The sequence below is a fragment of the Pelmatolapia mariae genome, linkage group LG2 (genome assembly GCF_036321145.2).
Source record: "Pelmatolapia mariae isolate MD_Pm_ZW linkage group LG2, Pm_UMD_F_2, whole genome shotgun sequence".
NCBI lineage: Eukaryota > Metazoa > Chordata > Actinopteri > Cichliformes > Cichlidae > Pelmatolapia > Pelmatolapia mariae.
This window is the reverse complement of record NC_086228.1, coordinates 1,261,364-1,289,285: the sequence shown is the minus strand read 5'-3', so window position 1 is coordinate 1,289,285 and position 27,922 is coordinate 1,261,364. Positions and strand designations below refer to the sequence as shown.

At 46.3% G+C, this 27,922-nt stretch overlaps 1 protein-coding gene across 5 annotated transcripts; it reads left to right on the top strand.

Annotated features, from left to right (window-relative positions):
• The first annotated feature begins 118 nt into the window (after positions 1-118).
• On the top strand, positions 119-27,722 carry LOC134638884 (dematin-like). Of its 5 annotated transcripts, XM_063489858.2 has the most exons (17): positions 5,984-6,236; positions 8,702-8,759; positions 12,267-12,317; positions 13,297-13,331; positions 13,803-13,886; positions 13,971-14,099; positions 16,129-16,173; positions 17,104-17,290; positions 17,925-17,969; positions 18,155-18,307; positions 18,696-18,805; positions 20,404-20,509; positions 21,181-21,239; positions 21,318-21,368; positions 21,664-21,720; positions 22,057-22,137; positions 23,384-27,722. In XM_063489858.2, exons 4-17 carry the CDS (start codon positions 13,320-13,322, stop codon positions 23,495-23,497), a joined length of 1,233 nt encoding a protein of 410 aa, XP_063345928.1. In that variant the 5' UTR covers positions 5,984-6,236; positions 8,702-8,759; positions 12,267-12,317; positions 13,297-13,319; the 3' UTR covers positions 23,498-27,722. The 5 variants fall into 5 exon arrangements, with proteins under 5 accessions (XP_063345895.1, XP_063345918.1, XP_063345910.1 ...); XM_063489825.1 differs by lacking the exons at positions 5,984-6,236; positions 21,664-21,720; positions 22,057-22,137; positions 23,384-27,722 and adding an exon at positions 119-356 and having other exon boundaries at positions 18,693-18,805; positions 21,318-21,411; XM_063489848.1 differs by lacking the exons at positions 5,984-6,236; positions 21,664-21,720; positions 22,057-22,137; positions 23,384-27,722 and adding an exon at positions 125-356 and having other exon boundaries at positions 13,806-13,886; positions 18,693-18,805; positions 21,318-21,411.
• Positions 27,723-27,922: the final 200 nt, after the last annotated feature.

The window sequence follows — 27,922 nt, the reverse complement described above, 5'->3', positions numbered from 1 at the left end:
AAATGCCTTCAAACACGTGGGGACGGGTAACATTACTATACACAAGTATGGTAACATTCCATTATGTGGTCCCCACAAATATGTCTAAACAGGTACACACACACACACACACAGGTTGGCTCTGCTTTGTGCCACCTCGCTCTAAAAACGCTGGATACGCCCCTGCACAGGCATGTTGCAGCGTCATGTTTAACCCCCCCGCTGCTGTGAATGGACCAGTCCAGAGAGAGAGAGAGTGGTAGAGAGACATAGAGGGGTAGTGGGCAGAGATAGTGAGAGGCGCAGTGCCGCTATCACCCAGAGCAGGTGGTGACGAGCTGCTGGATGTTTCTGACCAGCAGCGCTGACGCTCGCAGGTAAGACTCACCTTCGTGCTTGCTGTGACGAGTTACACACTGTGATCGTGGGAGTTTCAGTGCTTCCTCCTGAGCAGCAGCTGTTTCAGCCTCAGCATGAAGCTGATCCTGAGAGTCCGAGTCGCTCTCAGAGCTCAGGCGGATGCTGTTGGGTTAAAATGCGGAGTTTTTAGCGGGACGTTGGCCAGCTCTCTCGCCGGTTGAGGTCGACCTTGTCCGGGGGAGCATCCGCTGATCACGCCGGGCTGCGGTGCGCCTCCGCCGGACACAGAGGCAAGCTCCTCCCGGTGTTCAGTTATCTTTAAAGTCAGGATGATGAATACTGATGATGATGATGATGATGACGGTGTGAAATTATGTAAGAGGCTGCTGAAGAGTGAGCACGCGGAGGAGAGGAGGAGGAGGGAGGAGGGTTTATGTAACACTCCTCCTCATCCAGCATCACTCCACCGGCCGGCCTCCACCCTGAAGTCCTCCACACGTCCCTGTCTTCTCCTCTCTGAGCTTCTGGAACTTTCTTCTCACCAGAGACTCAAAAGTGTTTCTATTCGTTTCTCTGATTTATGTCTCCGGGATTTCTCACTTCTGCTGGTTTGTTTCCACTGGTTTTGGTTTATTCACGTCTCTTTATCTTTGTTCTGTCTCCGTGTCTCCTGACCTCGGTTTGTCTCGTCTTGTATTTCTTCTGTTGCTTCCTGTAATCTTGTCCAGCTGGATTTCTCTGCATGTCCGGTCTCATTCCTGTGGTTTGCTCTCTGGATCTCAGCTTCTATTAGTTTCTCTTGATTGATCCTGATCGGTTTATGTCGCTCCTTTATCTCAGTTTTTATCTCTTGTGATTTCTCTTCTTCTTTATCGTCAAACCCAGATTCTGTCTCGGTCTTTATAAATCTGTCAGTGAGGTCACCCCACACAGTATCTCAGTTTATCTCTCTCTGTCCCTGCATGTCTTTCTGTTTCTGGCTGTACCTTTACCTCCCTCCATGTCTCTCTGTCCACATTTCAATCTGTTTTTACGCTCGATGGCTCGTGTGTCTGTTTGTGCAGTAAGAACACAGCGATCGGCCTCCTTCAGCCTCTGAGCACATATTCATATTCATCTGTGTTTACACAGCCTGGTCTCTAAGAAATCACCATGGCAACTACAAAACGCTAACAGTAAGGCTTCAACATGCAACCAATTGGTGACCTCGCCTTAGCTATGTCCATCTTTTATGTACAGTCTGTGAGACAGAGGACAGACCTGAGGAGGTGCGTTTGATTGTGGAGGTGGAGTGTCCCTGCGTCTGTTCATGTGCAGAACGATGATGGATGACTGTTTGATCACGTGACCTCAGCAGAGGTGTGGGAAAGAGGCGTTGTCATGGAAACAACAGGAAAACAGATGGATGGATTTGAAGCGACTTGTTTAAAATCTGAGCTTTTTTAACTGTGTGTGTGATGCAGAATCTGGCAGTAGTGAGGTTAAAGGTCAGAGGTCACAGCGCTCTGACATGTCCGGCCCTCCCTGAACAGAGTGTGTGCTGTAAACTGCATCAGCTCTCTGTGCTGCTGTGAATGATGAGCCTGCAGTCCTGAGAGAGCTGGAAAACACTGTGTGTGTGTGTGTGTGTGTGTGTGTGTGTGTGTGTGTGTGTGCGTGCGTGTGTGTGTGCGTGTGTGCGTGTGTGTGTGCGTGTGTGTACATGCGTGTGTGTGTGCGTGTGTGTACATGCGTGTGTGTGCGTGTGTGTACATGCGTGTGTGTGCATGCGTGTGTGCATGTGTGTGTGCATGTGTGTGTGTGCGCGTGTGTGCGTGTGTATGTGTGTGTGCATGTGTGTGTGTGTGTGTGCGTATGTGCATGTGTGTGTGCGTGCGTATGTGCATGTGTGTGTGCGTGCGTGTGTGTATGTGCGTGTGTGTGCGTATGTGTGTGTATGTGCGTGTATGTGTGTGTATGTGCGTGTGTGTGTGTGTGTGTGTGTGTGTGTATGTGCAGACCTGAGGACTTCGTGAGGAGCATCAAACCTGATGTTTGAAGCTCTGAGTTAAAGTGATGTTTGGGGATTGAGGTGTTTTGCACGCGCCTGAAATCCGAGCGCTCGTGTTTGCTGTCTCAGCGTGATCATCAGGGTCAGTGGGCGTGGGGAAGGTTCATTCACGGCTTGTCTGTTTACGCAAGTCTTTGGCTACATGGAGTGAAGGATTCTGGGTAAGCAATAACATGACGTGGTCTTTGTAGAGCTCCAAAGAAACAACAGCACATGGCCCGACTGTGATGACTGCATGTGATGTGCAGGCTGGATTCTGATTGGTTTAAAAGTGAAACATGAAGAATAACCTTTTGTTTATTTTGAGTTCAGGCACCATCAGTGTTTCATAGCTCCTGTCAGTGAAAATCATTCATATGTCAGAGTTTCTGTCAGGGTTCAAACCTGATGTCACCTGGTGTCTCTGATGTCACATGTGCAGAGATTCAGGCTGCTCTGAAGAAGCTTCCAGCGTCCTTCAGCTGACATGTTTCCTTTTGCATATGAATCTAAACACAATTAAAATCATCTGAATGCTGCTTTTCAGCCAGTTTGGTTGTTTCTCTGATGCTCCAACATTTCTAACTTTATGCTGTGAATGTTGCTGAGCAGCTTCAGCAGATTTAAATCTCAGAGCTTCAGTTTGTGTCAAACTTCAGGTTGTTTTGGCGTTTTTGTCCTGATTCTGCAGACGTCAGTCTCACCACAGAGGGACAGGATGCTGCAGTAACCAGCAGCAGCTCTGATCAGGTGTCATCAGATCGAGAACATCATCCGACTGATGCTTACAGACCCTCCTGAACACACACAGTGGAAGCTGGCTGTGTTTCAATCATACACGGCCGTGTGTGCGCTGAGCGTGGCTGCTCGTGTGTCTCGTGCAGTTAACACATTCTCCTGCTGTCGTGGTTTTTGGGCTCTTGGTGGAAAATCATCTGCGTCTGTAAATCTTTCACATATTCAGAGGTGCACACTCATCTGTGGAGTCCTCAGAGGCGTCCCGTATGCTCGTAGAGTCCCTGAACGCCTCGCCGTGCTGCGTGGGCGCTCTTCTTCTCTATTTCTGGACACATGAGTCATCTTCACTCATGTTATACAATAGAAAGTTTGGGGCTGTGCTGCAGCGCCTACAGGAACCTGCTGGAGGTGCAGCTGTGAGCTAACGGCTGCGTTCGCTCTGATCTGAAGGTTTGTGTTGCAGCTTCAGCTCCTCCTCTGCGTCTGCCGCGGAGACGCTGGACGCCGGTCTGTGCAGTGATGGTGAGGAGTTTGATTCATTGTCTTCTCGTTGCTTCGCGGTGTGAGGCCGTCGCCTTGAGTGTAGACAAACACTGCAGAACTGTCACTGTCAGCGCGCTGAGGTCTGAGGGAGCCTTCGATTTTCCAGAGATCTGATTGGTCAGTCAGAGCTGGTTTTGTACCTGACCTCTGACCTCAGATCAGAGCAGGTTAGGTGTGCAGCGTGACCCTGAACCTGTCACAGCAGATGGCCCCGCCCCTCCCTGAGCGTGCTCAAGGTTTCTTCCTGTTAGAGGGAGTTTTTTGTTCCTACTCTCACCGAGCGCTCGCTCCCGGGAGCTTGTCTGATTGTGTTACTGTAGTATGTACTGAATCGTGCAGCTCTGTGTGTTTCTGTGAAGCAGCAGCTTCCAGCTGTCACCCTCTGAGGGTCTGAGTCAGGGGGCGGGGCTCCTGACGCCTAACGTGACTTCAGGGACGTGTTGTGGTGTTCTGGGCTCCAGTTTAATCCCCGGGTTGTAAAAGTGCAGCCTGGTCCTTTAATACCACGACGGAGGCCTCGGCTCTTATCTGCGAGTGCAGCAGGGGGCCGAGGAGGCGAGGGGGGGCTGTCGATGCTGTGAGGATGAGGCAGGGGGCGGAGCTGCAGGCCTTTAGGCTGCAGGAATTTTAAGTGTCGGCTGATATCCTGCAGCCGGACGAGCTTCAGAACAACACGTTCTCCTCTATCAGACCCTCGGACCCCGACGCTTCACAGTGACCTGTTTTTATTCCACACAGCTACAAATCAAACCTGTCACATGATCAAATAAAATACGGCTTCCTTAAAACAGCCAGAGAGAAGGACAGAAGGAACGAGTTAATGTTAAAGGAAAGGAAACTAGGACAGGACGGATGGAAACAGGAAGCATGGAGAGGAAGGGAGATAAGCAGGGCAAAGGAAAAGAAAGGAAGGAGGTAGGAAATGGATAAAGGTGACAAGGAAGGAAATAAGAGTGTAGAGAGGGAAGAAAACAGTTAAAGAATCAAAGAAGGAGAGAGGGAACAGGGTAGGAAAAAAGAAAATTGAAGGTGACAAGGAAAGGGGGTAAGGAAAGAATGAGAGACATAACGAACGAAACAGAAGTTTGGAAAGGAAATAGAAAACTTTAAGGAAGAGATTAAAAGGAAAGGAGGGAGGAAGGTAGCGAGAGAAGGACACCAGCAAGGAAGCAATTAAGGAAGGAAGGACAGAGCCTGCATAAAGACACGAATAGATCTGATAGAAGAAAGGATGAAAGGAGGAGGTAGGGAATAAGTAAAGGATATGAAGCAAGGAAAGAAGGAAAGGGACAAAAACAAAATGTTGGAGAAGGGAGAAAGGATGTAGGAAATAAAAAGGAAGCATGAATAGTAGAGATTTGACAACAAACAAGAAGAAGATGGGACAAGAGGGAAATAGGAGACAAGGAAGCAAGGAAAGGAAGCCATGAAATGAAGAAGGGAATAGGAAAGGGAAGAAGGAAGGATGAGTCTGGGTCTGTTCGGGGCAGAGGGTCAAATCTTCGCCTCAGAAACCTCACGAGGATCGGAGGCGAGACAGCCGCTGGCGGGGCGCCGTAAAAACCAGCGTTTCCTGTTTGGTTTTATTCGTTTATCAGAAAAATGAATCCAGACTTTGACGTGAAGACGCAACAAAAACAGCTGATTTCATCTCTTCTTCTGCTGGAAATAAAGAAACGTTTGAACTTCCTGTCAGAGCAAACACGCCACAGACACAGTGATGTCATCCGCATCAGCCAATGACAGCAGCCGTTACGTAAACGATGACAGGCTGGGTGTGGTCACGTCTCTGTGAGCGGAGATAAGACGCTGCCAGCACACACACAGACACACACACACAGACACACACACACACAGACACACACACACACAGACAGACACACACACACACACACACACACACACAGACAGACAGACAGACAGACAGACACACACACACACACACACACACACACACACACAGACACACAGACACACACACACAGACACACACAGACACACACACACAGACACACACACACACACACACACACAGACACAGACACACAGACAGACACACACACACACACACACACACACAGACACACAGACAGACACACAGACACACACAGACACACACACACAGACACACACACACACACAGACACACACACACACAGACACACACACACACACAGACACACACACACACACACACACAGACAGACACACACACACACACAGACACACACACACACAGACGCACACGCACACAGACACACACACAGACACAGACACACACAGACAGACACACACAGACAGACACACACACAGACACACACAGACAGACACACACACACAGACACACACACAGACACACACACACACAGACACACACACACAGACACACACACAGACACAGACACACACACACAGACACACAAACACACACACAGACACACACAGCTGCTTTCACTGTTTTGTGGTTTTGTGAAACTTTACTTTCAGATTCTCGGCCAATCAGCAGCCTCCTCAGTGCGTAGTGACAGTGAGCTGTTATCCACACCCGCGCTCGTTCTTGTCCCATCCAGATGTTTCTTCAGCAGATGTGAGCCTTTATGTTTTTGCTCCGTCTCTTTGTTATTGTTGAATCACGACCTCTGACCTTAGCTGAGCCGAGCGAGGCCTGCAGGTCTTCAGATGGAGTTCTGGGTTCTTCTGTGAGCTCCTGGATGAGTCGTTGTGGAGCAGACGACAGTGACCTCGCAGCAGCCGTGTTATTGGTCGAGCAGTGTCATTAAAAGTAATGTGAGTAATAAAAACAGCTGCTATAAAGGAGGAAATTCCCCACAGAGATCAGTCTGTGTATCAGGCTGTTTAACATGGGAGTCTATGGGACTGACTCGCTGCTGCCCCTGCTGGATGTCAGAGGAACTGCAGGTTTTGGTGCTTCAGTGTTGGTTTCATTCTTTAGCCCTGAAGTTGCTGCTCAGTCTCTGAATTTTCTTTAAACACGTCTTTTCTTCTCTGTTAGATGAGTTGGTGTATCTGCTGACGTTTAGAGTCCGGCTTCTTTCGCTGAGAGCTCAGTGGATGTTTGAGGACCGTGAAGCTGTGACTCGGCACTTTTCAGTGTCTGACCCACTTCCTGCATCACGACTCGACACGAGGAGGGTCGTCGGTTGTCGGCTCTGAAACTGCAGCTTTTGACTGGATTGTTTTGTGCACCAAATGCATGGGACTCTTCATGTGGTTCTTTTACACAATTTTTGTGTCATTGCCTTAAAAGTTCAGACAGGAAGTAGTTCCTTTGAGTTGTTTGTAGTTGGTGGATGTGTTTGTTGTTTATTTCTGTCTGAAACAAGCTGTTTTAGCTCCTCTCCCTTTAAGCCACATTTCTATTGATTGGCCACAACTCTCAAACAGGTTTGAGCAGCAGGTGAGGGCGTCACGTGCCTTCATAAGAATATGCTTTCTCTATAACACCAACAACAGAAATGCAGGATTCTGATGGAGGAAGCCGGAGAACCAACGCAGAGTCCACACTGAAAGGTGTTGGATTCATACCTGTGTTCATGTTAAACACACGTATGTCAAACTGCAGCCTTCAGTGTCCACATGTTTCTGGTCCTGGCTGTATGAACAGTCATTAAGAACCATGAGGTCATTAATAATTAGCATCACTGAGACGGTCCTCTGCAGCTCTGGGCTTAAAAATGGCTCCAGTGACATAAAGAGATGCTGTAGAAACTATTTAATCCATTAAATATTACAGATGAGCTTCTGTGCACTGGTTTCTTCTTTCTCGCGCTCTGCAGACGTTTAAGGACGAGCGATTTGTCTGGAAACAGAAACAAAGTCACCGGCTCGCTGACCTCCTCAGCGGTCGTCTCTTCTTCTCTGACTCTTTGTGTTTGGATGTAAATTATTGGGCTAATTTCTCTAAAGGGGGTCGTTAGTGCCGGTCACCGGCTTATTACAAACACACTGGGCCCCGGAGAACAAGCGGTCCTCTGATGCACATCTAAACCTGCCATTTGTGTCGACAGCATCTTTTATGTGAGCCGGTTTGCTGCTCTGTGCTGCATTCATGGACTGCTGGACACCTAAAAGTCCTCAGTAAGATAAACAGAAGTTTTCCTACACAGTCTGAATTCTTCTGTTGCCTCGTTGCTTCGAGGCGTCTCACAGCTCGGACACCGCCACATTTAGCACCAGCTCACAGTCCTGCGGCGGCCCGCTCAGGTCGCTGATGTTGATGAGAGGACAGCTAACGTTCGTATCTGTGGATACAGCTGAGCTGTGGAGCGTGTGCTCCCCTTCCTCTCGTCGTGTTTTCCATCCAGATGAAGGAAAGTAAAGACAAACAGATGCAGGAGGCGGTTTTCTTGGACTCTCTGCAGGAACTTAGTTTGATTTAAGCTCTCAGGCAGAGCGGCCGGGTGGGGTTTACCTGAGGCCGTGACCCCTGCTGTGTCACGGTGGTCCGATGGTGGGCGGTCCACGTCGGTGCAGCATCTCTCTTTGTTTCTCTCTCCCACATTTGTGCCAGACGATTGGACGGCCATGTGTGGTAACCTAGCAACCCCTAGATATCTCCCAGCATTCCTCTGAGTTATCTCCCGTGTGTCCCGGCAGACCTACAGAGCAAAACAAACTCCCCCTCAGCCCGCAGGAGGCTGTGTTCGCTGTCTGCACCCACGGTAGGACAGCGGGCCGTCTTCGAGGATTTCGTTTCCAAGTTCATCACCTGCCCGCATCATCGCTTAGCAACGACACAACGTGAGTCTGAAAATAGACGCAGAGCCTCAGCATGAAGCTCCGCCTCTGCTCAGAGGTCCATTCACATATTCGGAGGACTTTTCCCCCAATGATGGGTCACACATGAACTGGCTGCATTTCTATTTTTAGCCCCTCACCTGCCCGTCAGGCCCGCACTCACCTGTCTGCTGCAAACACGTGAATCTGAAGGAGGCTGTCCGTTCTCCGTCCTCGGAGCTCTCAGGCTCATTTGTCTCGTTCTCTCTTGTTTCTGCTGCTTCTTCTGAAATCACATCTTTGGTTTTGTTCCAGGAGACGCTGATCTGATGGATTCGTGGTCCTGAGAAGGAAATCGGCAGAAATCGAACATGTAAGTTGATGTTTTTTAATAAAGATCTTTAAATTGTTGCTGGTCTGACGTGTCTGTCAGTTTATTACAGAGGTGATCCATCACAGTGATCGGCACACACTGATTGAGCTGATACCTGACTCCTCCACCTTATTGATCACAGTATTGATCACCAGGAGCCCTCGACTGTAATTAAACTCTCTCCAGAGACAGACACTGATCTCTTTCTTGCCTTGAATTTGCTTTTCAATAAATGAAGGTCAGAGAGTGAACAACAAGCAACAGCTTGGTTATCAAACTGCATCCAGCTTTGAATGGGAGCATCGCACAGACTCAGATACCCTCTAAACAGCAACATCCGATGAAAATCCTAGAATTTATGTCAAAGGAACCGGAGCTCCGCCTTCCTGGACGCTCTGTTAGCAGCCATATTATTGGTCACATAATGTCATTAAAAAGCTCCAAAAGGCTCCAACAGCACAAACACGGTCCAGAGGTCCAGTTCAGGTGAAGCTAGCAGACAGCTAGCAGCTACAGCCGCCTGTCAGCCAAAGAGGCCACGCCCCAAACTTTAAGCCTCAGTACGATTTAAACAGGTGAGTCAAACAGGTGTCATGAAGGAGGAAACTGTCCACAGAGACAAACAGTTTGTGTATCCGGCTGTAAACATGTTTGTTTCTGCTGTAAAGTTTTAACATGAGTCTATGGGACTGACTCACTGCTGCCCCTGCTGGATGCTGGAGGAACTGCAGGATTTGATGCTCCAGCGTTAGCTTCATTCAGGCCCAGAGGTCCCTGCCTGGTTTCACTCTGCTTCATATTGAGATTTATAAAACTCAAAAGTGTGCAGTCAGTAAATCTGATATTTAACAGCTGAAACAAACGTCAGCCAGATGTTTCGTTGTGCTGATGGAAATGATAACCGCCATTTTTTAAAAATATTTTCTGACATTTTAGGAGACAAAAAGTTGCCAACGAGCTGGTGGAGGTTTCCTCTCCCTCTGACCGTCTGTCTCCTGCTGGTCATTCGCCTGTTAACACGTTAGTTATTCATCATCATCAGTGATACTGGACACCAGCAGAGATCAATACTGGGAGGGAGGATGGGTCAGAGATCGCCCTGTCTGAACAGAATCTGTGAATCACATCATAGAGATACATGATACGTCTTTATTGATTCAGCTCAAAGTCTCGTTCACATCAAAAACCTGCTTTCAACAGAGACGCAGCCAAGAGTGCAGCAGCACTCTAACAGTTATACATATTATACATGTTGTAACGTGGAGACACAAATAATGAGCACAACATCTGGATGGTCACACCGACCGCGACGTGGGCTTAAAACGGGCTTCAAATCCTCCATCGTCAACACTGCTGTGGATTATCCCAGGAACCAGGGCAGCGTCTGGAAAAGCTCTTTTTACCTGATTCTGTTCTGACAAACTTTTGTAAAATATTGAGCTTTAAACCCAACTGAAGCTGAGTTTAATGGGACAGAACAACATCAGAGGATTTTCAACTCTGAAGGATATTTAAAAAAATAAAAAAATAAAAAAATATATATATAGGTAAAAATAAAATGCAGCTTTTGATAAATGATCGAAAAGGTCATTTGTACATGTAGAGAAGTGCGGTGGTCCTAATATGGAGCCCTGTGGAAGCTGAGAGAACAGATGAAGACCCAGCAGGGCGGACGCTCTGTGCTCCAACTGAACACCAGCTTTCAAATATGGGAATGCTTCCAACAACAAACACATAAAGATGATGGACATGTTTTTCCACTCCGGGTAGAGGACGTGAAAACTTCCAGAAACTTCTTCAGAGATGATTTAGAAATGTGAAAGTCTGAATCATGTCTGATGTAATTAGTGACAAACTGAGTAAATGTTAGAGATGGCACGATACCACTTTTTTATGTCCGATACCGATACTGATATCATAAATTTGGATATCTGCCGATACCGATATGAATCCGATATAGTGTGTTTTTTAATCAATAAAACTGTTTTTTAATATCTTGCTGCATTTTGTATAAGTTTATACTCAAGTTTAAATAAACAACAACACTAAAGCTATTCTGTTATACCTGTATGTAAAAAATACACTGCACCCAAAATATTTCATAGTTCAGAAACACTGATCAATCTAATAAACTTAAACCTACTCCATCCTCCCTATTCTGGTATTTTAAAGAGTACTTAGAGAAATATTAAGCAACCTAATAGGGTTGCAAACTCCCAGCAAAAGAAAATAGGGAACCACCCCCCACCCTCCACCTCATGATGCTTAATCGACGTAATCAACTTTTATTTGATGCAGTGTGAAAAAAATGCACAGAAATAAATTATTTTTCAAGAATAATTAAATAGATTCAATGTCTTTCTTCAACAGAATTGCAGAATTCACAGATGGTATCTTCCCAAAGGAAAAAGTACTGTAGCTTACTAGGGTATATTAGACTTAACAGTTACTATATACAGTAATGGACTTCTATACATTTTACATCAGATTAAAACTTTGGGTGTAAGATTCAGATAATTATTTATTAAAAGCTAGACATTTTAAATGAGAATAAGAAAGAAAAGTATGTCTTTGTGCCCCCTTTTCCCTGTTCATGCCCTATCGGCCCCCCTGGCTAAACTTTGCTAGATCCGCCCCTGCACAGTTAGCAAAGGATCCTGGTGTAGAAAGTAATATTAAATAAATTCTAACAACAGCTTATCAAGGTTAAACGTGCTGCTGTTGTTCAGCCGCTGGTTTCCTCTTTCTGGTGCAAAGTGGGCCAAAAACAAAGAAGAGAGACGGACTCGCGACAGAAAAGCCAATCAGCTGATCATTAATCAGTTTCACGATTGAAGTAGCAGGAGAGGGAGAGAGAGAGAGAGAGGCAGTCGCTCCATATATCGGTTATTAAGCTTAATGTGGGAATGCTTTACAAACATTCAGAGATGAACTTACACACTTGCTTTACTTCTCTCTGGGATAACTTCCTCGGAGATGAAATGCCGGATTGGTAGCGAGGCTACAAATACTCACAGCCGCTCGATCACGTGAGCACACTGCTCCGACGTGCTACGGTTATGAGCCGAGTTACGCCATGTCGCAAGTTTTGTGAGGTGTTTTTTGATATTTAATGGATCGGATTACATTTTTTATTTCTCTCCGATATCCGATCCAGTAATTTAGGTCAGTATCGGACCGATACCGATACGTAATATCGGATCGGTCCATCTCTAGTAAATGTTGACAAAAATGTAATTTTACAGTTTTGAAACTGTTGATAAAGATTAAGAATATTTATTTAAAACAAACTTTTTGTTATTATTCAATCTGAGAACTTCATGTGTGTTAATTTACAGATTTATAAATAAGTCTCACTGTTTACAGTTTACACCATTACGTTTCCTGCTGCATCTGATTTTATTGGTGAGAACCAGTAAAAAATAAAGTCTGTGTTTGAGTTTGGAGATGAAGTATTAATATTATGTTCATGAGTTTGTCCCAGCGTCACCTCTGTTTGTGTTTCAGGTGCTGAAGAGACCCGAAGACGAACAGACATGATCCCTTTATCTCCCTGAGGTAACCACACACACACACACACACACACACACACACTCTGCTGGCTGACCGCTTGTTACCCAGGTTTCCTCGCTCATGTGTTTGTGTGTGTGTGACAAAGCTGTGGACTCTGGAATAATCCCTTTGTGTCCGTCGGCCACGTCAGACAATACAGGCCTGGAAACCCTGCAGCTGCTGCAGAGCGCTGAGTGTCCACTCAGTAATCTGACAGCACGCTGTCATTTAGAGCTCATTTCATTTGTGATCTCAGTGCAGAGGCCCTGGGCGTGGTCAGCCTAGCCTAGCCTAGCAGCTGTAGCACAGCGGTGTCCTGCACATGCTCTGTGAAGGCTGCTGTTAAACAGATAACGGCTGGCGAGCAATGACTCTGAATGACTTTCAGAGCCATGTTTGTTTCTTTAAAGCATCTTTTTCTGCATTTCCCTGATTTATAAGGCTTAATCATTAGATGATGAGCCCCTCTGCAGGCTTTCTGGAAATTGGGAGGTGTCTCATTTTAGCCGGAGGATGAGGGATGCACCAAGGCCCAGGACAGGATAAAGAAGGATTCGTATGACACGATCCACAGGGTCACAAATAAGACACGATAAAAACATTCAGAGGTGTGAATCTCGTGCCCTCGTATGGTTTTTATATTCGTCTCACAGCCCTGACACGTGGAGGCGTTCCCCACGCCGGGGGTTATTTACTGTTCGTATCAGCGCGAGCTTCTGCTCAGTGTCGGCCTTTCTATCACAGACAGAAGCACTGATGCACATCAGCACACAGTAAGAAAACAAAAAAGGAGATTATTGTCAGATTCATGTTTCATGTGTGGACCAGAGCAGCTGTTACACGTGCTGATGTGAGAAAGGTTGGTGGAAAGTTTCCCATGATGCCTCACTCTTTCTGGCTTCTCCGCCTCTCCTTCTTTGTCATACTGAAACTTCTGAGTTGTTATTCTTTATTTAACATCATGTTTTGTGTGTGTCTCCTTCAGGAACTGACCAATCAGTAGTCAGGATGATGCCCAAGGTAAACCACACGTTTCTTTTGCTGATAGTTGTCAGTGGTGGGTGGGTGGGGGGGGTGTCTCTCATTCAGTTTGGTGACGATGTTTCTGCTGAATGATCACGATGCTCAACAATAAAAACCAACAAGCATCCTCCTGGTGGTTCAATAACGATGTTCCTCCACATGAGAAGCGTGTCAGCTTAAAGATAAGTCGATGTTTGGTGTTGAAGTCCAGAGGTGCACGAGGAGGCGATGCTGAAGGGAAGATTGGCCAAATTTATATCTGGGGTGGTTTTTTAATTTAACAAATAAAGTTACAGAACTTTTAAATTCGAGCTTGGAAATAATAAACCTGACAGAAGAAGCAGAAGAGTGAGGACGTTTCTCCTGCTCTTTAGGAAGGAAAGGTTCAAGTTAGGCTCTGGGTAAGAGGCAGTAATAGTCCTCACAAAGACACAAGTACAAACGTGTGTGTGTGTGTGTGTGTGTTAGCAGCAGCTGGCGCAGACGTCCCCGGGGAGTGTGTTGTCGCTCAGAGGCACCAGCGTCCCAGGATCCCCTGCTGCTGCCATCGTGGTGAGATAAACACACCGTGATCGCGCTCTCGTACCCTTCAGATTAATCTGGAGGTAATAATCTGTAATCTCCCCCCCTCCCCAGGCCAGAGTGGAGGACGGGGTTATCGGCTATAAGGACTTGGCAGCCTTACCGAGAGACAAAGCCATCCTGGACATCGAGAGACCCGATCTGATGATCTACCAGCCGCACTACAGCTACAGTCCTCTGGAGGTGACGTCTCCCTCCACTCGTAGTTTAGAGATTCCTGCTGACGGTTACACTGGTGCTCTCTGGACGTCCTGCCTGATGGGGGCGCTGTTTAGATGAGGCACCGTGTGGAGCTCTGGCCTGGAAACATGTTCTCTAATATTATCCTGTTTCAGCTGAAGAGGTGGAGCCGATAGCTCCAGTTTGTCATTATTAGCGTGTTCTAACGTCACTGCACCTCAAACCATTTCCCAGCCAACCACCACAGTCAGCTGCGTCTTCTGCATGTCTGCTGGAGTTATTGTTTCAAAGCAGGCGTTTAAATACAGTCAGATCTTAATATCATCCTGTAAAACTGAAGCACATCACTGATGCTGGATGTGTAAAACAAAACAAGGCAAAATTATTTATTGTTGTTTTTTGTCTTAATGATTATTTTAGCCGTTGAGCTTCATTCACTCCTTTTTAGTGAGGACCGTCTTGTGAGCGCCCCCTAGGTGAACTGCAGCCGGTGGGACTGACAGGAGGAGACTCTGGAGCAGGCGGTGGTCGTATCATTGTTTAGTCGTCGTGACTCTTTCTTCTTCACAGCTACAGATACTAAATCTCAGATGTCCTCTTAGTGCATCTTTTGGTTGCTGGTTTGACTTCACAGGCAGCATGGCTCCGACATGCAGCTCAGAGACGACTGAGACAGATTAAAAGTCTTAATTCTGAATGAGCAGGCGTATGTAGAAGCTATTATTTAACTTTGAGTTATTTAAATGGTGCAAATTTACTAAAAACGAAGCAAAGTGCAGATCCTGCTGGTTTCACTGTCCTTATAATGCAGCGTGTGATCAGATGATTAGATTAGATTTGTTCACAGGAAACTACAGAAGCATTTAGCATCTACAGGCTCGGGCAGTTTGTAAAGTCCTGTTGTTCCATAGTTTCTTCTCGGTGCTTCTGGGACCTTTGTAGCTCAGCACAGAGCCGGAGTCGTGGAAACCAGACGGCGTGGCAGCAGGTCGCTGCTCTGACAGTCGGTTGGTTAGCTCTGCGTCTGGCTGCAAACACGGACATCAATCTGCTGCTTAGAGAGCTGACAGCTCATGAAAACAGCTGAGCCCAGTGTGTGTGTCTGTGAGTGTGTGTGTGTGTCTGTGTGTTTGTGAGTGTGTGTTTGTGCGATTGTATTTTGTGGTGCAGATTGAGTCAGACAAAGAGAGATTGTGTGTCAGAGTGCTTTTTGTGTTTTGTGTGCTGCACCTTCTTTCATCTGTTTTGTGGGTTTTCGGTTGTTTTCAGGTCTGTTCACTCGTGTTTTTGACTTTCCAGCACAGCAATCAATGATTTCAGTCACAGTCTTGTGGTTACTGCAGACTGATGACTGAAACAAACAAAAAGCACTTTTTAAGCTCTGCTGGGCAATGATGAGCCTCGCAGCTGAAGCTGATTCTGCACAAAGTCAAAACTTTGTGTCATGACACACGTTTGCTTTGCTGCAGCTGTCGTCACAGCACCTGAGGACATTCAGACTGCACAGGTCAGAGTCTCCCCTGAAAAAGCTCCCGTTTGTTTTTAACAGCAGAGCCAGCCAAAGGAGGAGACTTCATCTGCATATAAATGCACATTTACCTAAATGCGCCCCCAGCTGGGAGCCTTGTGGCCGCTGTTTAAGTGCAAAGACAGAATTCTTTTAAGGAATCTGATTTCGGAGCTTCAGGTCTTCGTCTGCACTGCTGTCATCATCCAACTCTTCCTTTACTCTAAACAAATGCTTCTCTGATTAATCCTGATGCTTCACATCTCGTTACCGTGACAACGAGGCAAACAGACGCATTTCTGTGTCTGGATTTAATCGCTGGGTGTAAAGAACACTGCCACCTTCAGGTCAAAGTGTAAATTGCAACGTAATCCTCTAGAATTTACATTTGGTGCAATCGTTTAAAAAAAAGAAACAACTTCAGTGTCAGAAGCAGAGTTTGTGTGTTTGTGGAGCTTCGTCTTCGTTCTCTAAATCTATTTTTAGCTTCAAGCGTTTCATCTATTTTTGCTCTTTTCTCCCCAGAGGTCCTTGTCTCCTCGCTCCATCTCTCCTCCTCCCTCCCCAGAGGTAAGCCCCCCCCATTCTTTCTTTACATATCATCATATAGTTTATCTTAGTTTCTTCCTGTTTACACTCAGAGCCCTGCAGAGACCTCAGCAGAAAAACCAATAAAACAAGCACTAGTGATGAGGTCAAAGGTCAGATCAGAGCCCTACAATGAAAGTGAGATGTTATGGAAATGCAGACAATATAGGATCTTATGACAGAAGCAGATCTCAGACGCTTTGTGGGCGTGTAACTGTGTGATGGGTTATTATTAGCACACTGACACATCGTCCTGTTGTTGTCTCAGACCAGCTTCTGTGAAAGTGATCCTGACTCTGTTTTCTGCAGCACACTGAAGCATCTCAACATTAATGTGGTTCTGTTGGCATGTTTAAAGAGGTTTTAGTCAGGAACATGGTGGAACCTCAGAAATGATGATGTCAGCGAGGACATCCCAGTGGTGACTGAGAAGGTTTGATGCTTCTTTTACAGGTTTCAGCTTCTAAACAACCTTTAAAACATTTTAGGGATGATGTGTGTGAAGTTCGTTGTTTGAGGCTTACAAGGCTGCAGTAATCGGTTCGGACGGCATCCTTCCAGGCATACTCAGATTACTTAGGCTGTAGTTATCAATCAGGAGATCCTAAAGGTCTCTTAGGTGTTTCTACTAACACTAAAGGAGGTTCTTTGGTTAATGAGGGACGACCAAGGTTTACTCTGTAAAGGTTCAAGAGGCCTCTAATTCTGATTGAGGACCATTAAGTGATGGTAGTAATGCAGGAGGTCTTGCTTTGATGGTCGGTTCGTGTTCATGCAGTTGGCATCATGTCTTAGAAAGTCCTCATGGGGACGCCCTGCATGTTCATTAGAAGGTTCTGAGGAAGATCATCGGCTCTGCCTTCACATTTCTCCACTGACACGTTTTTAAAATACCGTCCTCTGTGTTTCCAGAATCTGTCCAAGGAGACAAGGGAGTGGCTCGAGAGCCGATCACCTGGAGGGTCCTCGCCTGGTTCCACCATCCCGAGCACCAGAACCCACAGCACACACACCCCATCAACGCCAAACACACCAACCACACCCAACACGCACTCGTCTGGTACCGTGAAGAGCACCGTGCAGCATTTCCACAGGCCAGGTAAACAGACTCACCACACTGACTGTGGAGAACAGTACTGAAGGGTGCAGATGTAGCTCCATCAGCTAGGTTTTCACCCAGTTAGCAAAAGCATCTCCATCAGGTGGCTTGTTTCTTCAAACACGTGTGTTTACCTGTGTAAACAATGTCGACACCCCTGTGGGAGGGGCTACAATGAGAAATTCAGAGATTCCCAGATGAGCTTCAGTGTATCGTCAGCACAGCATCCACGTCTGAGACGTGTTAGCTGCTAATGTCAGGACCAGAAAAGACAACTTTTGGGATTATTAGTTGATTTGTGAGCAGTGAAACTGAATTAGAGTTTGTGCACATAGACCGCTTCCAGATGCTGATGACGTTTGGTCCACATCTGGAGTTTTCTATGTCCCACTGTGCTGCCCTGGCTCCAGTTTGCACCGTACATGCACCACCAGTCAGGTGTGTTGTGATACTTGGACCACACGTCATTAACCAACGAAAAGATCTGCACCTGAAACTCAGTCAGACCCAAGAAGTGCAACAAGTCCCAGATGTGCCGTCCTCTGGAGCTCATGTTCACTCTGTAAACCAGTAATTATTGTTTAGCAAGCAAAGACGAGCACAAATGTTACACATGTGATTTTATTGTTTTCAGAAAATGGTACCAACATCTACAAGAAGCCTCCCATCTACAAACAGGGTGAGTCGCTGAGGTTCAAATCGATTTCAGAATAAAAGCTGCAATAAATTTATCGCTGAACATGATGAAAACAGAGCGAGTGAATGTGGGTCAGCCCGTAAACAGCACGCCTCCTTTCACTGTTTAATCTGCTTTAACATGCACTGTGTGCATGTGTGTGTGTGTGTGTGGGTGTGTGTGCGCAGATGTGTCGTCCTCTTCGGTCCCTCAGGGGAAACACATCGAGGATTTGATCATCGAGTCTTCAAAGTTTCCTGCAGCTCAGCCTCCAGACCCGAACCAGCCCTCCAAGATCGAGACCGACTACTGGCCCTGCCCCCCCTCGCTGGCCGTGATTGGTACGACCCAAACACACACACACACACACACGCTCGTGTTTTCATATCTTAGTGAGGACATCTAACTGACACGATGCTAGCTGCTCACTCTGGCCCAACTGTAACTCTGACACTAAACCACACTTTGAGCCTCAAACATGCTTTAGACTCGTCAGCATTTAGTCCTTCTGGTCCTCACAATGATGTTTAAACAAGTGCATACATACACACACTCTGATCATTGTGCTACATTTACAGTTCATTAGGAAAGTGGGATTTTCCAGGTTTTCTAAAAATCACGTCTGGCTTTAAATCCTGATTATTCCTGCTTCTTGTCACGTATTCATCTCACCGTTCCCTTGTCTCCTCTCTTCTTCTCTCCTTTCCTTAACTCCTCTCCTCTCAGCAGAAAAGGAATGGAAGAGGAAGGAGCAGAAAGTCGAGGAGGAGGAGGAGGATGGAGAGCTGGATGATGAGCTGTGGGGACTCAGAAAGCTTCAGAAACAAGAGCTGAACAAGGTGGGAGACCCGGAGCCAGCTGCAGGTGCAGATGAGCTGCAGCAGTTTGAATGTTGGTCAGGAATCACCAAAAATCACGCTCGCTGTCAGAAAAGCAGGAAACGGCAAATATTCACATCCAAGAAGCTGCTTTTAAAAACTCTCACAGTCCGATGAATAAAGCATGAGGACTGCTGCTGCGTCAGCTGCTGTTTGGTTTGTGGGAGACTGAAAACACTGACTTCATCATGGAGATCTGAATGTGTGCAGAGATAATCTGTGCACGGGTTAAACAGTCAGAGTGCTTTAAATGTGCTTTCACTGTCGTGTTTATCCTTTAGAGGCACGGCTCATTTCAAAATAAAAGCCACAGGTTTTTCCTGAAGAGCACTTCAGCTCCGTCAGAAACATCTGTTTGCAGAGTCAGCTCTGTAGGAGCCAGCTGTGTCACTCTGCACGTCCCACAGACTGTATACAAAAGTTGAACAACAACACGAGCCATTATTCTGGGCACTTTGCATTTTGCTGTCTAACGTTGGCTCCTCTTTCGCCTTTTTAAAAACGAGATGTGACCACGAGAAGCTGGAGGGCGGAGTCAAACACAGACCTGCTAATCAGTCAAATCCTTGAATTTCTCCCAGCTCAGCTGAGCTCAGTCTGCTGTGACCTCACAGCAGCCATGTTATTGGTCACATGACGTCATTAAAACACAGGTTCAGGTGAAGCTTAGCAGACAGCTAGCAGCTACAGTCACCTGTGTCACCATTCACCTGTCAGTCAAACAGGCCACGCCCCTCACACTTTAAGCCTTAATAGGATTTAAACAGGTGAGTTATAAACAGCTGTTATAAAGGAGGAAATTCCCCACAGAGACAGAACAGTCTGTGTATCAGGCTGTGAACATGTTTAACATGGGAGTCTCTGGGACGACTCACTGCTGCCCCTGCTGGACACCAGAGGAGCTGCGGCGTGATTCTTCAGACCTTGAGGTTGATGTTTGGTCCTCCTCAGCTCTTATTGCATGGTAGCTCGCTGCTGAAGGGTCTGCTTTGGTGGAAGGAAAACGATCCCTGCGTGAAACTGCTCGATGCATTTTTCATTATTATTGTCTTTCTAGAAACATGTGCAGATGTTGGGAAGGTTACTTTTAAAATCTACAGATTACAGATTACATGCCCCAAAATGTATTCTGTAACATATTCTGTTACGTTACTCAATGAGAGTAACGTATTCTGAATACTTAGGATTACGGGGCGATCGTGGCTCAAGAGTTGGCAGTTCGTCTTGTAATCGGAAGGTTGCCGGTTCGAGCCCCGGCTCCGACAGTCTTGGTCGTTGTGTCCTTGGGCAAGACACTTCACCCGTTGCCTACTGGTGGTGGTCAGAGGGCCCGGTGGCGCCAGTGTCCGGCAGCCTCGCCTCTGTCAGTGCGCCCCAGGGCAGCTGTGGCTACAATGTAGCTTGCCATCACCAGTGTGTGAATGTGTGGATGACTGAATGTAGTGTAAAGTGCTTTAGGGTCCATTGGGATTAAGTAAAGCGCTATACAAATGCAGGCCATTTAGTTAATATATTATTATGCTTTTTACAAGTCGTCTTCTGTTTCTGTCTCGTGTCAGATTCAGTCCAATCTGGGCAAAATCATCCTGAAGGAGGAGCTGGAGAAGTCTGCAGCGCCTCTGAGGAGGAAAACACGCTCTTTACCGGAGCGCAGCCACAACGCCGGTACACACACACACACACACACACACACACACACACACACACTCACTTACGCTTGACATTTTTTGCGTTAGGTACAGATTTCAGAAGGAAAATACAAAAAATACAAATAAAATACAAACAAATATAAAATAAGTAAGATAATACACAGTATGCGATTATGCGTATGGTTGTGGAAAATATGCACGACATAAACTTTATAGCTTAACATAACTATTCTACCACTACTTTGTGGAGACCAACAGTCACTCATGGTGACAAAGATGTCACAAAAACACAAAAATATCATTTAATACAAAGAAAATTTGCAAAGTTGAAGGATTTCTAAGCGGTGTTAGTAAAAGTGTCTGAACCTGAAATTCTTCTTATTTTATGAGCGTCACTTTTAAGAAAGTAAAGTGAACAAGAAGTAAATTTTCTAAACAGCAAAACATTTTAAAAGTTTATCAGTTGTTGTAACTTTTGGTGCAAATTGAAAAACTGCAGTTTTAGTGTTTCGGGTTCAGATTTCAGTGAAGGCATCACGATACGTCGTGGAAACAGGAAGTGATGTCACCTGGTCACAGGTGACTGTCGGAACCTTTCAGAACAAAACATCTCCAGGTGGAAGGACTGACGCACATGTTGTGTAGCGTTTCCTTTCCCCCTCACAGCCCCTCCCCTCTGCTCTGCAGGGTCCAACGCCTCCAGGTCCGTGTATTTCCCAGCGTCCTCTAAGAGCGGCCTGTCCAGGGTGAGTATCTGCACGCTCGCTCTGAGGTTTGACAACGAAGTCGAGTGAAGACACCAACCTGTTTGTGTTTGTTTGCAGCTGCGCTCGGCCGAGTTCAGCTCCTCGGAGAAACCCGCTGCAGGTACAAACGTCCGTCATTAAAGCTCAGGTTCAGTATTTTACAGGTGTAGTTGTACACCTGTAAAACTACACCTGTGAAGTATTTTAGCATTTTGTGCTGAAAATTAAACACAAAACGTCCATTCTCAGACTCGACTTTTTTCCTGCATCAGTGAACTCGTAACAGAAAATAATGAAACTGTTTGTGTCTCTTTGTGTCTCTGCAGGGCTTCAGGTACACTTTCCATTATTTTAACCTTGTTTGCAGAAACTCCTGATGAATAATTGGCGCCGGTGTTCATCATAGTGTTTGTTTTTGTGTCAGAACGGGGACTCGAGGATGGACAGAGGGAACTCTCTCCCCAGCATGCTGGAGCACAAGGTACAGAAAGTAGAGCTGCCGAAGCTCAGGCTGCTGTAAACACAGTTTGGCCCAGTTCTTCTACTGTTGGATCTTTATGATGTCATAGAGGGTATCTCTGAGGGTCAGTGTGAGATAAAGAAGGATTATTATGAACTGTCACTCATGCAAAGCTGCCCTTATAGACTAAGAATATGGAATGAGCAGGGCAGATGTATTAAACATGTCCTGTTTCCACACGGAGTCTGAACTCGGGTGCAGCGAGCAGATAAATGTGTGAGGCTGTTTCGTCCCCTCAGCGGGACACGAGGACAATGTGGTTTTCACGTCACGTCTCCTCTGCGTGTCTGCATGCAGGTTTATCCCTACGAGGTGCTGGTGGTGACTCACAGAGGACGCAGCAAACTGCCCCCCGGTGTGGATCGGACACGGCTGGAGGTAAAAAAGTGACAAACAAATAAGTGTTCCTCAGACCAAGTCTCTGTTGGTACGACTCGAGCTGCTGAACCTGTTCTGATATCAAACCACATCGTTATTGATATCCGGTCTTTTAGTCTGATGTCATCAGCTGTTTCCAGGTCCAAACTCCGCTTCAGGTCCCAAAGTCAAACGAACTGTCTTTCATCCGTAATAAAATGATCAGCGTTGCTGCTTTACCAGGTGTAACAATTAAGTTTAACATCCATGAAAACAGGATTTATTACATTTAACGGAGTTAGAGGTTAGCAGGAAGTTAGCTCGCTAGCTTCCATCTAAGCATGATATAGCATGTTCTGACTGAGAGATTTGTGAAACAAATTAAACGTACAGCTCTGCTATCACTTCCAACATAAATGAAGACAGAAAACTAAACAGCAGTGACGTTTGTAGGGTTACTGAAGTTGGGCTAGCTGGTATATAATGATGTGCTACGTGATCACTAGCGACACAGCTATGTTAGCATAGCATAAACACAGTGAAGCTGGAGGATGAACGCTAACCTTTTTCCACTCGATAAAAGTTAACGTGAGGGTTCCTGATGGTTAGGGACAAATGCAATCGCATGGCAGGATGCTGTAACCGGACCAAACTTCAGTCAGGAGAACAACTGAGATAATCCATCCACAATACGAGGTTAGTCATTAATATACTGCTGCATGGGCTGGGCTGCAGTTACAGCAGAAGGGTTTAAAACTGAGCTTTAAAATGATTAGCGGTAATAAAAACCGAGAGAAGAATCACTGACTGTTTCAGATTAAATAGAACAAGATACAAAACATGTTAAAAACACAACAGCCTTCATAAACTCAGAGTAGCTCGGACCAAAGCAGGGTTCATACGTCATCACTCAAGACCAGACAGAGTCATCCAGGGTCCAGGGCGAGCCGTCACATCTCAGAAAAATCTGTTTTATTTAATTAAACATTTATTGAAATTGACTGAGCGAGAATGTTTCTTCCTCTTATCTTTAAATATTCTCAGATGATCGTCCGTCTGCTGTTTAGGACCACAACGCTGAAATCATATTTAATATTTGGAAGCCTCGTTAATAAACTCTTTGATGCTCGACGACCTTTGAAAAATGCGTCGGGTTGTTTTAGACGCAGCGTGGGGTCGGTGCAGGGTGAAATGACAAAAATGACAAGTGACTTCTTTGTTCCCGCTCTCTCCCTCTCTCTGATTGTGGCTGTCTCTCGCCCTGCAGAGGCACCTCTCTCAGGAGGAGTTCTTCAGCGTTTTCAGGATGTCCGTCGAGGAGTTCGACCGCCTCTCCCTCTGGAAGAGGAACGACCTGAAAAAAAAGGTCTGTCTCTTCTGAAGCTGCTCGCCCCACAGTCCCTCGCTTCCAGCCGGCGGGACACCGAACCAAACGGACTCCGAGCGTCATCATCAGCCGACACCCTCACTTCAGTTTGTAGACACCTCAGGAGGCTTCAGGTTTGCAGAGAAACACGAGTGCTGCACACATTAACGTCACCGTTTATCTGCAGAACGTTAGCGACGAAGGACGGAGCGAGCACAAATAATACATCACAGAACGAGGACGAGTCTGCGGTCTGTGGCGGTGCGTGACGGGTCGGCGCTCTCACAAGACCCTCTGAACCTCTGCATCCCAGCCACAGTCGGACATCCGGCCAACATTCCTGCTGACTCCGAGTCAGCTCTCGGACTGACAAACAAACCTGTTACAATCTTTATACAAAGGATTAATCCTATTGGCTTAGCCAGCTATGATGTCATAGTGACAGCACTTCTTTCCAGCATCAAAGAGAAAAACAAGCAGACGGTTTGATCGCAGTCGCTCGACTTCAGTCACGACAGACTGAACGACCTCCTTAAACCTGCGGCCGGCGCACAAACTAACCCAGCGTGGTTTAGTTGATGATGTCAACATGTTGTTTAATCACAACAAAATATAACAACCGTCTTTAGACAATTTTATTTGACCTTAAAAAACAAAAAGTAGAAGACATTAAATAATAATATAAAAGCTCAGCTTGAACTGAGTTCATAAAGAAACACAGTGACTGATTTTTCTGCCCATCATATGAGAACATGAGGCTAAAAAGTACTAAAAAGCTGCTAATTAAAGACCGTAAGCTGACTAAAAGGAACAAATCATTTCTGCCTCAAGTGGCGATTACAGGAACTGCAGTTTTCTGTCAACCAAAGAGGCCACGCCCCTAATAATACAAACTTTGAGACTTTAATGAATTTCTTAAAGTAATAGACACACCCAACCCGACCCCCAGTACAGCTGACAGTCACCTCACAGCTGGGGAGCTCTTACTGACTGAGTTTGAGGACAGACTATCCAATCAGGAGCCCCCTTTAAGCTCAAAGGGCGGTCCTTTTCTTCTTCTCCTCTCGTTGGCTCCGGTTGCTTCGAAGGTCGTTCATCATGTGTTGATCCACAGCCTCCGCTGGCTGCGATGAAACAGTCTCCTCCCAGTTTTTTTTTCTTTCTAGTTCAGCAGAAGCCACTGCCACACACACACACACACACACACACACACGTTTTCATATCTTAGTGAGGACATCTAATTGACATAATGCTAACGATCAGAAATGAATGCCTAACCATAACCTAACTGTGACCCTGACACTAACACCACCTTTAAACTCGGGGACGGGCACTTTGTCCCCATAAAGGCTGTTGGTCTCCACAAGTATAGTTACATGCTGGTTTTCTGTCCTCACAAAGACATCTAAACAGGTACACACACACACACACACACACACACTTCTGAGAGACATTTGCAGCGCAGGCTGAGCTCTGACGGCTCTGGTTCCTCCAATCAGCGTCTGCGAGTGTTGCTTAGTGACCAAATGATGTGCAGCTATTTTTTAACCTACATAAAGAAAGTGGCATGTTTGTTATTAATGGAGTCTAACTAAAAATGAAATAATAGATCCTGAATGTTGACGAGAACACGGCGAGCGAGTTCAGCTCTTCCGTACGTGTGACGTCATCACTCTTTGTTAAATATATGTAATGAAACATCCACCAGCTGCACTGAATATCAGCATGTTTCACAGCTGTAGGTGGTTAAACCCGCGCAGTCTGGACTCAGGACCGGATTTAAAGGTGGTATACAAATCATTTTTAATGTGTTGGTAAATCAAGGCCAGCAGGTCTGAACCAGAGAGGTGATTTCCTCCCTCCACGAGGTGCAATCACAAAGTTCTGCAACAAATAAAAATCAAACATGTTTCTGGATTCGTGCGATTGACCTCTCATGTCCTCTGTTCTTCGTTGAACCTTCACTAACTAACCTGACTTTCATGTGGAGGCGATGACTCTGTCTTAAACCACAGCTCAGAGACCAAACGCAGCATCCCCGTCACTGTGTGCCAGCAGTCGCACTGTTAGCATGGAGCTGCAACGTCCTGACGTGTGCTGTGTCCCCGTCTGCCTCGCTCCCCGTCGTCCTCACCAGATCTGACTCTCTCTGTTTTACCCAAAATGAATTTCAGGCTCAAAATCTTGAATTAGAAACACTCTGACTGAGCGGCCGAGGACCGCGTGCTCGGCCCGGATCGCTGACCGGCCGGACAGACAAAAACATGGACGCGCACCAACACGGACCACATGCTGCGTTTTTAGCATGGAAGTGAGAGAGGACGCAAAGTTCACCAAAGTCAGTCACAAAAATGTTCCAACAACAAACCCAATGAGACTGAAACATTTCAGGAAGCTAACAGAAGAAAAGTGGCTAAAGCTAAAAGCTATCCAGAGCTCAGGGCTAGCTGCAGCCTCGGTATGAGCAACAGAGTCACAGACACGAGTGAAAAATGGAAAAGGGTCAGTGGCCTGTTATCTGGTGGAGTTATAAACATCCACTTCATAAATCTGCTGCTGTGCTTTGGCCCACCTGGTCAGGTAAAGGTGAGTGCAGGAGCAGAGCTCTTTACCTTCAGCTGTCTCAGAGACACCAGATCCTGAACTTCCTGCAGTTTGGGGGGAATGTAAAGTCGGATCATTCCTGTTGTCACGTGTTTTTGCATTGAAGAAAAGTTGATTTGTGTTTGTTACGCAGCTTAGAGCGCCAGAGGCCCGAGGGTCAGACTTCAGAGCAGGACGTCCAAGGAGCAGAGGTGGGCGTGGTTAGACAGCGCCTCGATGCGGTCACAGGTGGGCGTGGTCAGAGAGCGCCTCGATGCGGTCACAGGTGGGGGTGGGAACATAGACCCAGTGATAACTCGGGAGTGTCACGCTCAGCTCTGTTATCATCACGGCCGACAGGTGCAGCAGGTCCCCTCCACCTGTGTCCGCTGAGAGCCGCCACCTGAGACTTGGACGGGTTTGATTTTTGTTGATTTTTTTGTTGGAAAACTTGTGATTGCAGCTCGTTCACATCAGCAACACGAGCTCGTCATTAAATCAGGACTTTATGAAGCTGCTGCTCGTCTGCTGTTAGCGTCCATCAGAGTCTTTTTACTGATCTTCAGTTTCACATAGTTTGAACTGAGCACGCTGGGCTCTGGGAGGTTTCTGACTAATTTTTGCAAAACAGTCTTTTATTCTTAAAGCTTTAAGGCCTTTTTTCCTTTAATAAAGTAACAATAACAATAATAATAATTATAAGCATGTAAAAACGAGGCGTTCGCGTCTCAGCTCGTTTGTTCCTTCAAGTCCGAGTTCAGCAGCTCCGCCCTGCGTGAGGTTTAAGCTCAGATCACTCTCACTGCATCACTTTTTGGAAAAAATCACCACCGCCACTTCCTGCATCACCCGCCGTCACGTTTGCCTCGCCGCTTCCTGTATCTGTGGCTCAATAAAATAAAAGACTGAGGATAAACCAGATGGAGAAGTGAGACGTGTCAGAGCGAGCATCGGTCACTTTATGATTTCCTCTTTTCTTTCTTTAACTTTTCTTTTGTCTGGATGATTCTGACGCCGTTCACCCAGACGCGCTCTGATTGGTTTGTGTAGTTAGAAACAGGAAGTGATTGCTGTGACGACACATGATTGTTCCATGTTTTTCTTTTTTGTACATTTGAAGTGTTTTTTCTGTTTTTCTTGAGTTCTTTAGACTCGCGGGGCGGCTTCAGCTCCCGTCAGCGTCTCTGATCGTTCACCTGCTGCGTGCGTGATGTCAGGATGATGATGTCATATGTTATTCTAGCTTTCTTTGAAACACGCTGGCAGTTACGGGTTTGAGTTTCTCTTCTTTGGACTCGTGTTTCTCACCTCACGGCGAGCAGAACGACCTGAAGAATTAAAATAACCAAAAAAACTATTTAACATATTTTTATCCTTGTTTTTCTTTGGACTCATTATAAGAGTCAGACGCGTGTTGGGATTTGTACCTCCGGCAGTTTGAGAAATACGAGCCCAGAGGTCAGAGGTCAGACTCGCTGACGAGCAGCCGCCCTGCTGCTGTACATACTGAACCACTGAATGACTTCATGCTAGTTGCTGTTGTTTTCTTCTGTGGATGCAGCTGCTGTAACAGACGAATGGTGACGTGAGTGATTAACCAGGAGTTACAATAAAGAGCATTTCTATTTGGAGAAAAAACTCTGCTTCACGTCATCTTTGCACTGCAAACGTTTCTTTAAGACAAAAACATCTGAGTGTGTTAAACGAGCAGCGAGTCAGCCGCGCTTGATTAGCGTACCAGGTAAGCACTATTTAACTGGTAGGCAGTCCAGTAGAGTCCAGTAGAGTGTGAAAACAGATGGGATAAGATGCATGTCGTGCCTTTTGTGTACTTGACTCCTCTCCTTGTGTCCTCGT

What these genes read in the sequence shown, in the direction of transcription:
- LOC134638884 (XM_063489858.2), top strand. An exon ending in GCAGCATTTCCACAGGCCAG is followed by an intron (nt 17,291 to 17,924) that starts GTAAACAGACTC and finishes TATTGTTTTCAG; the next exon opens with AAAATGGTACCAACATCTAC. An exon ending in CCCCTCGCTGGCCGTGATTG is followed by an intron (nt 18,308 to 18,695) that starts GTACGACCCAAA and finishes TCCTCTCAGCAG; the next exon opens with AAAAGGAATGGAAGAGGAAG.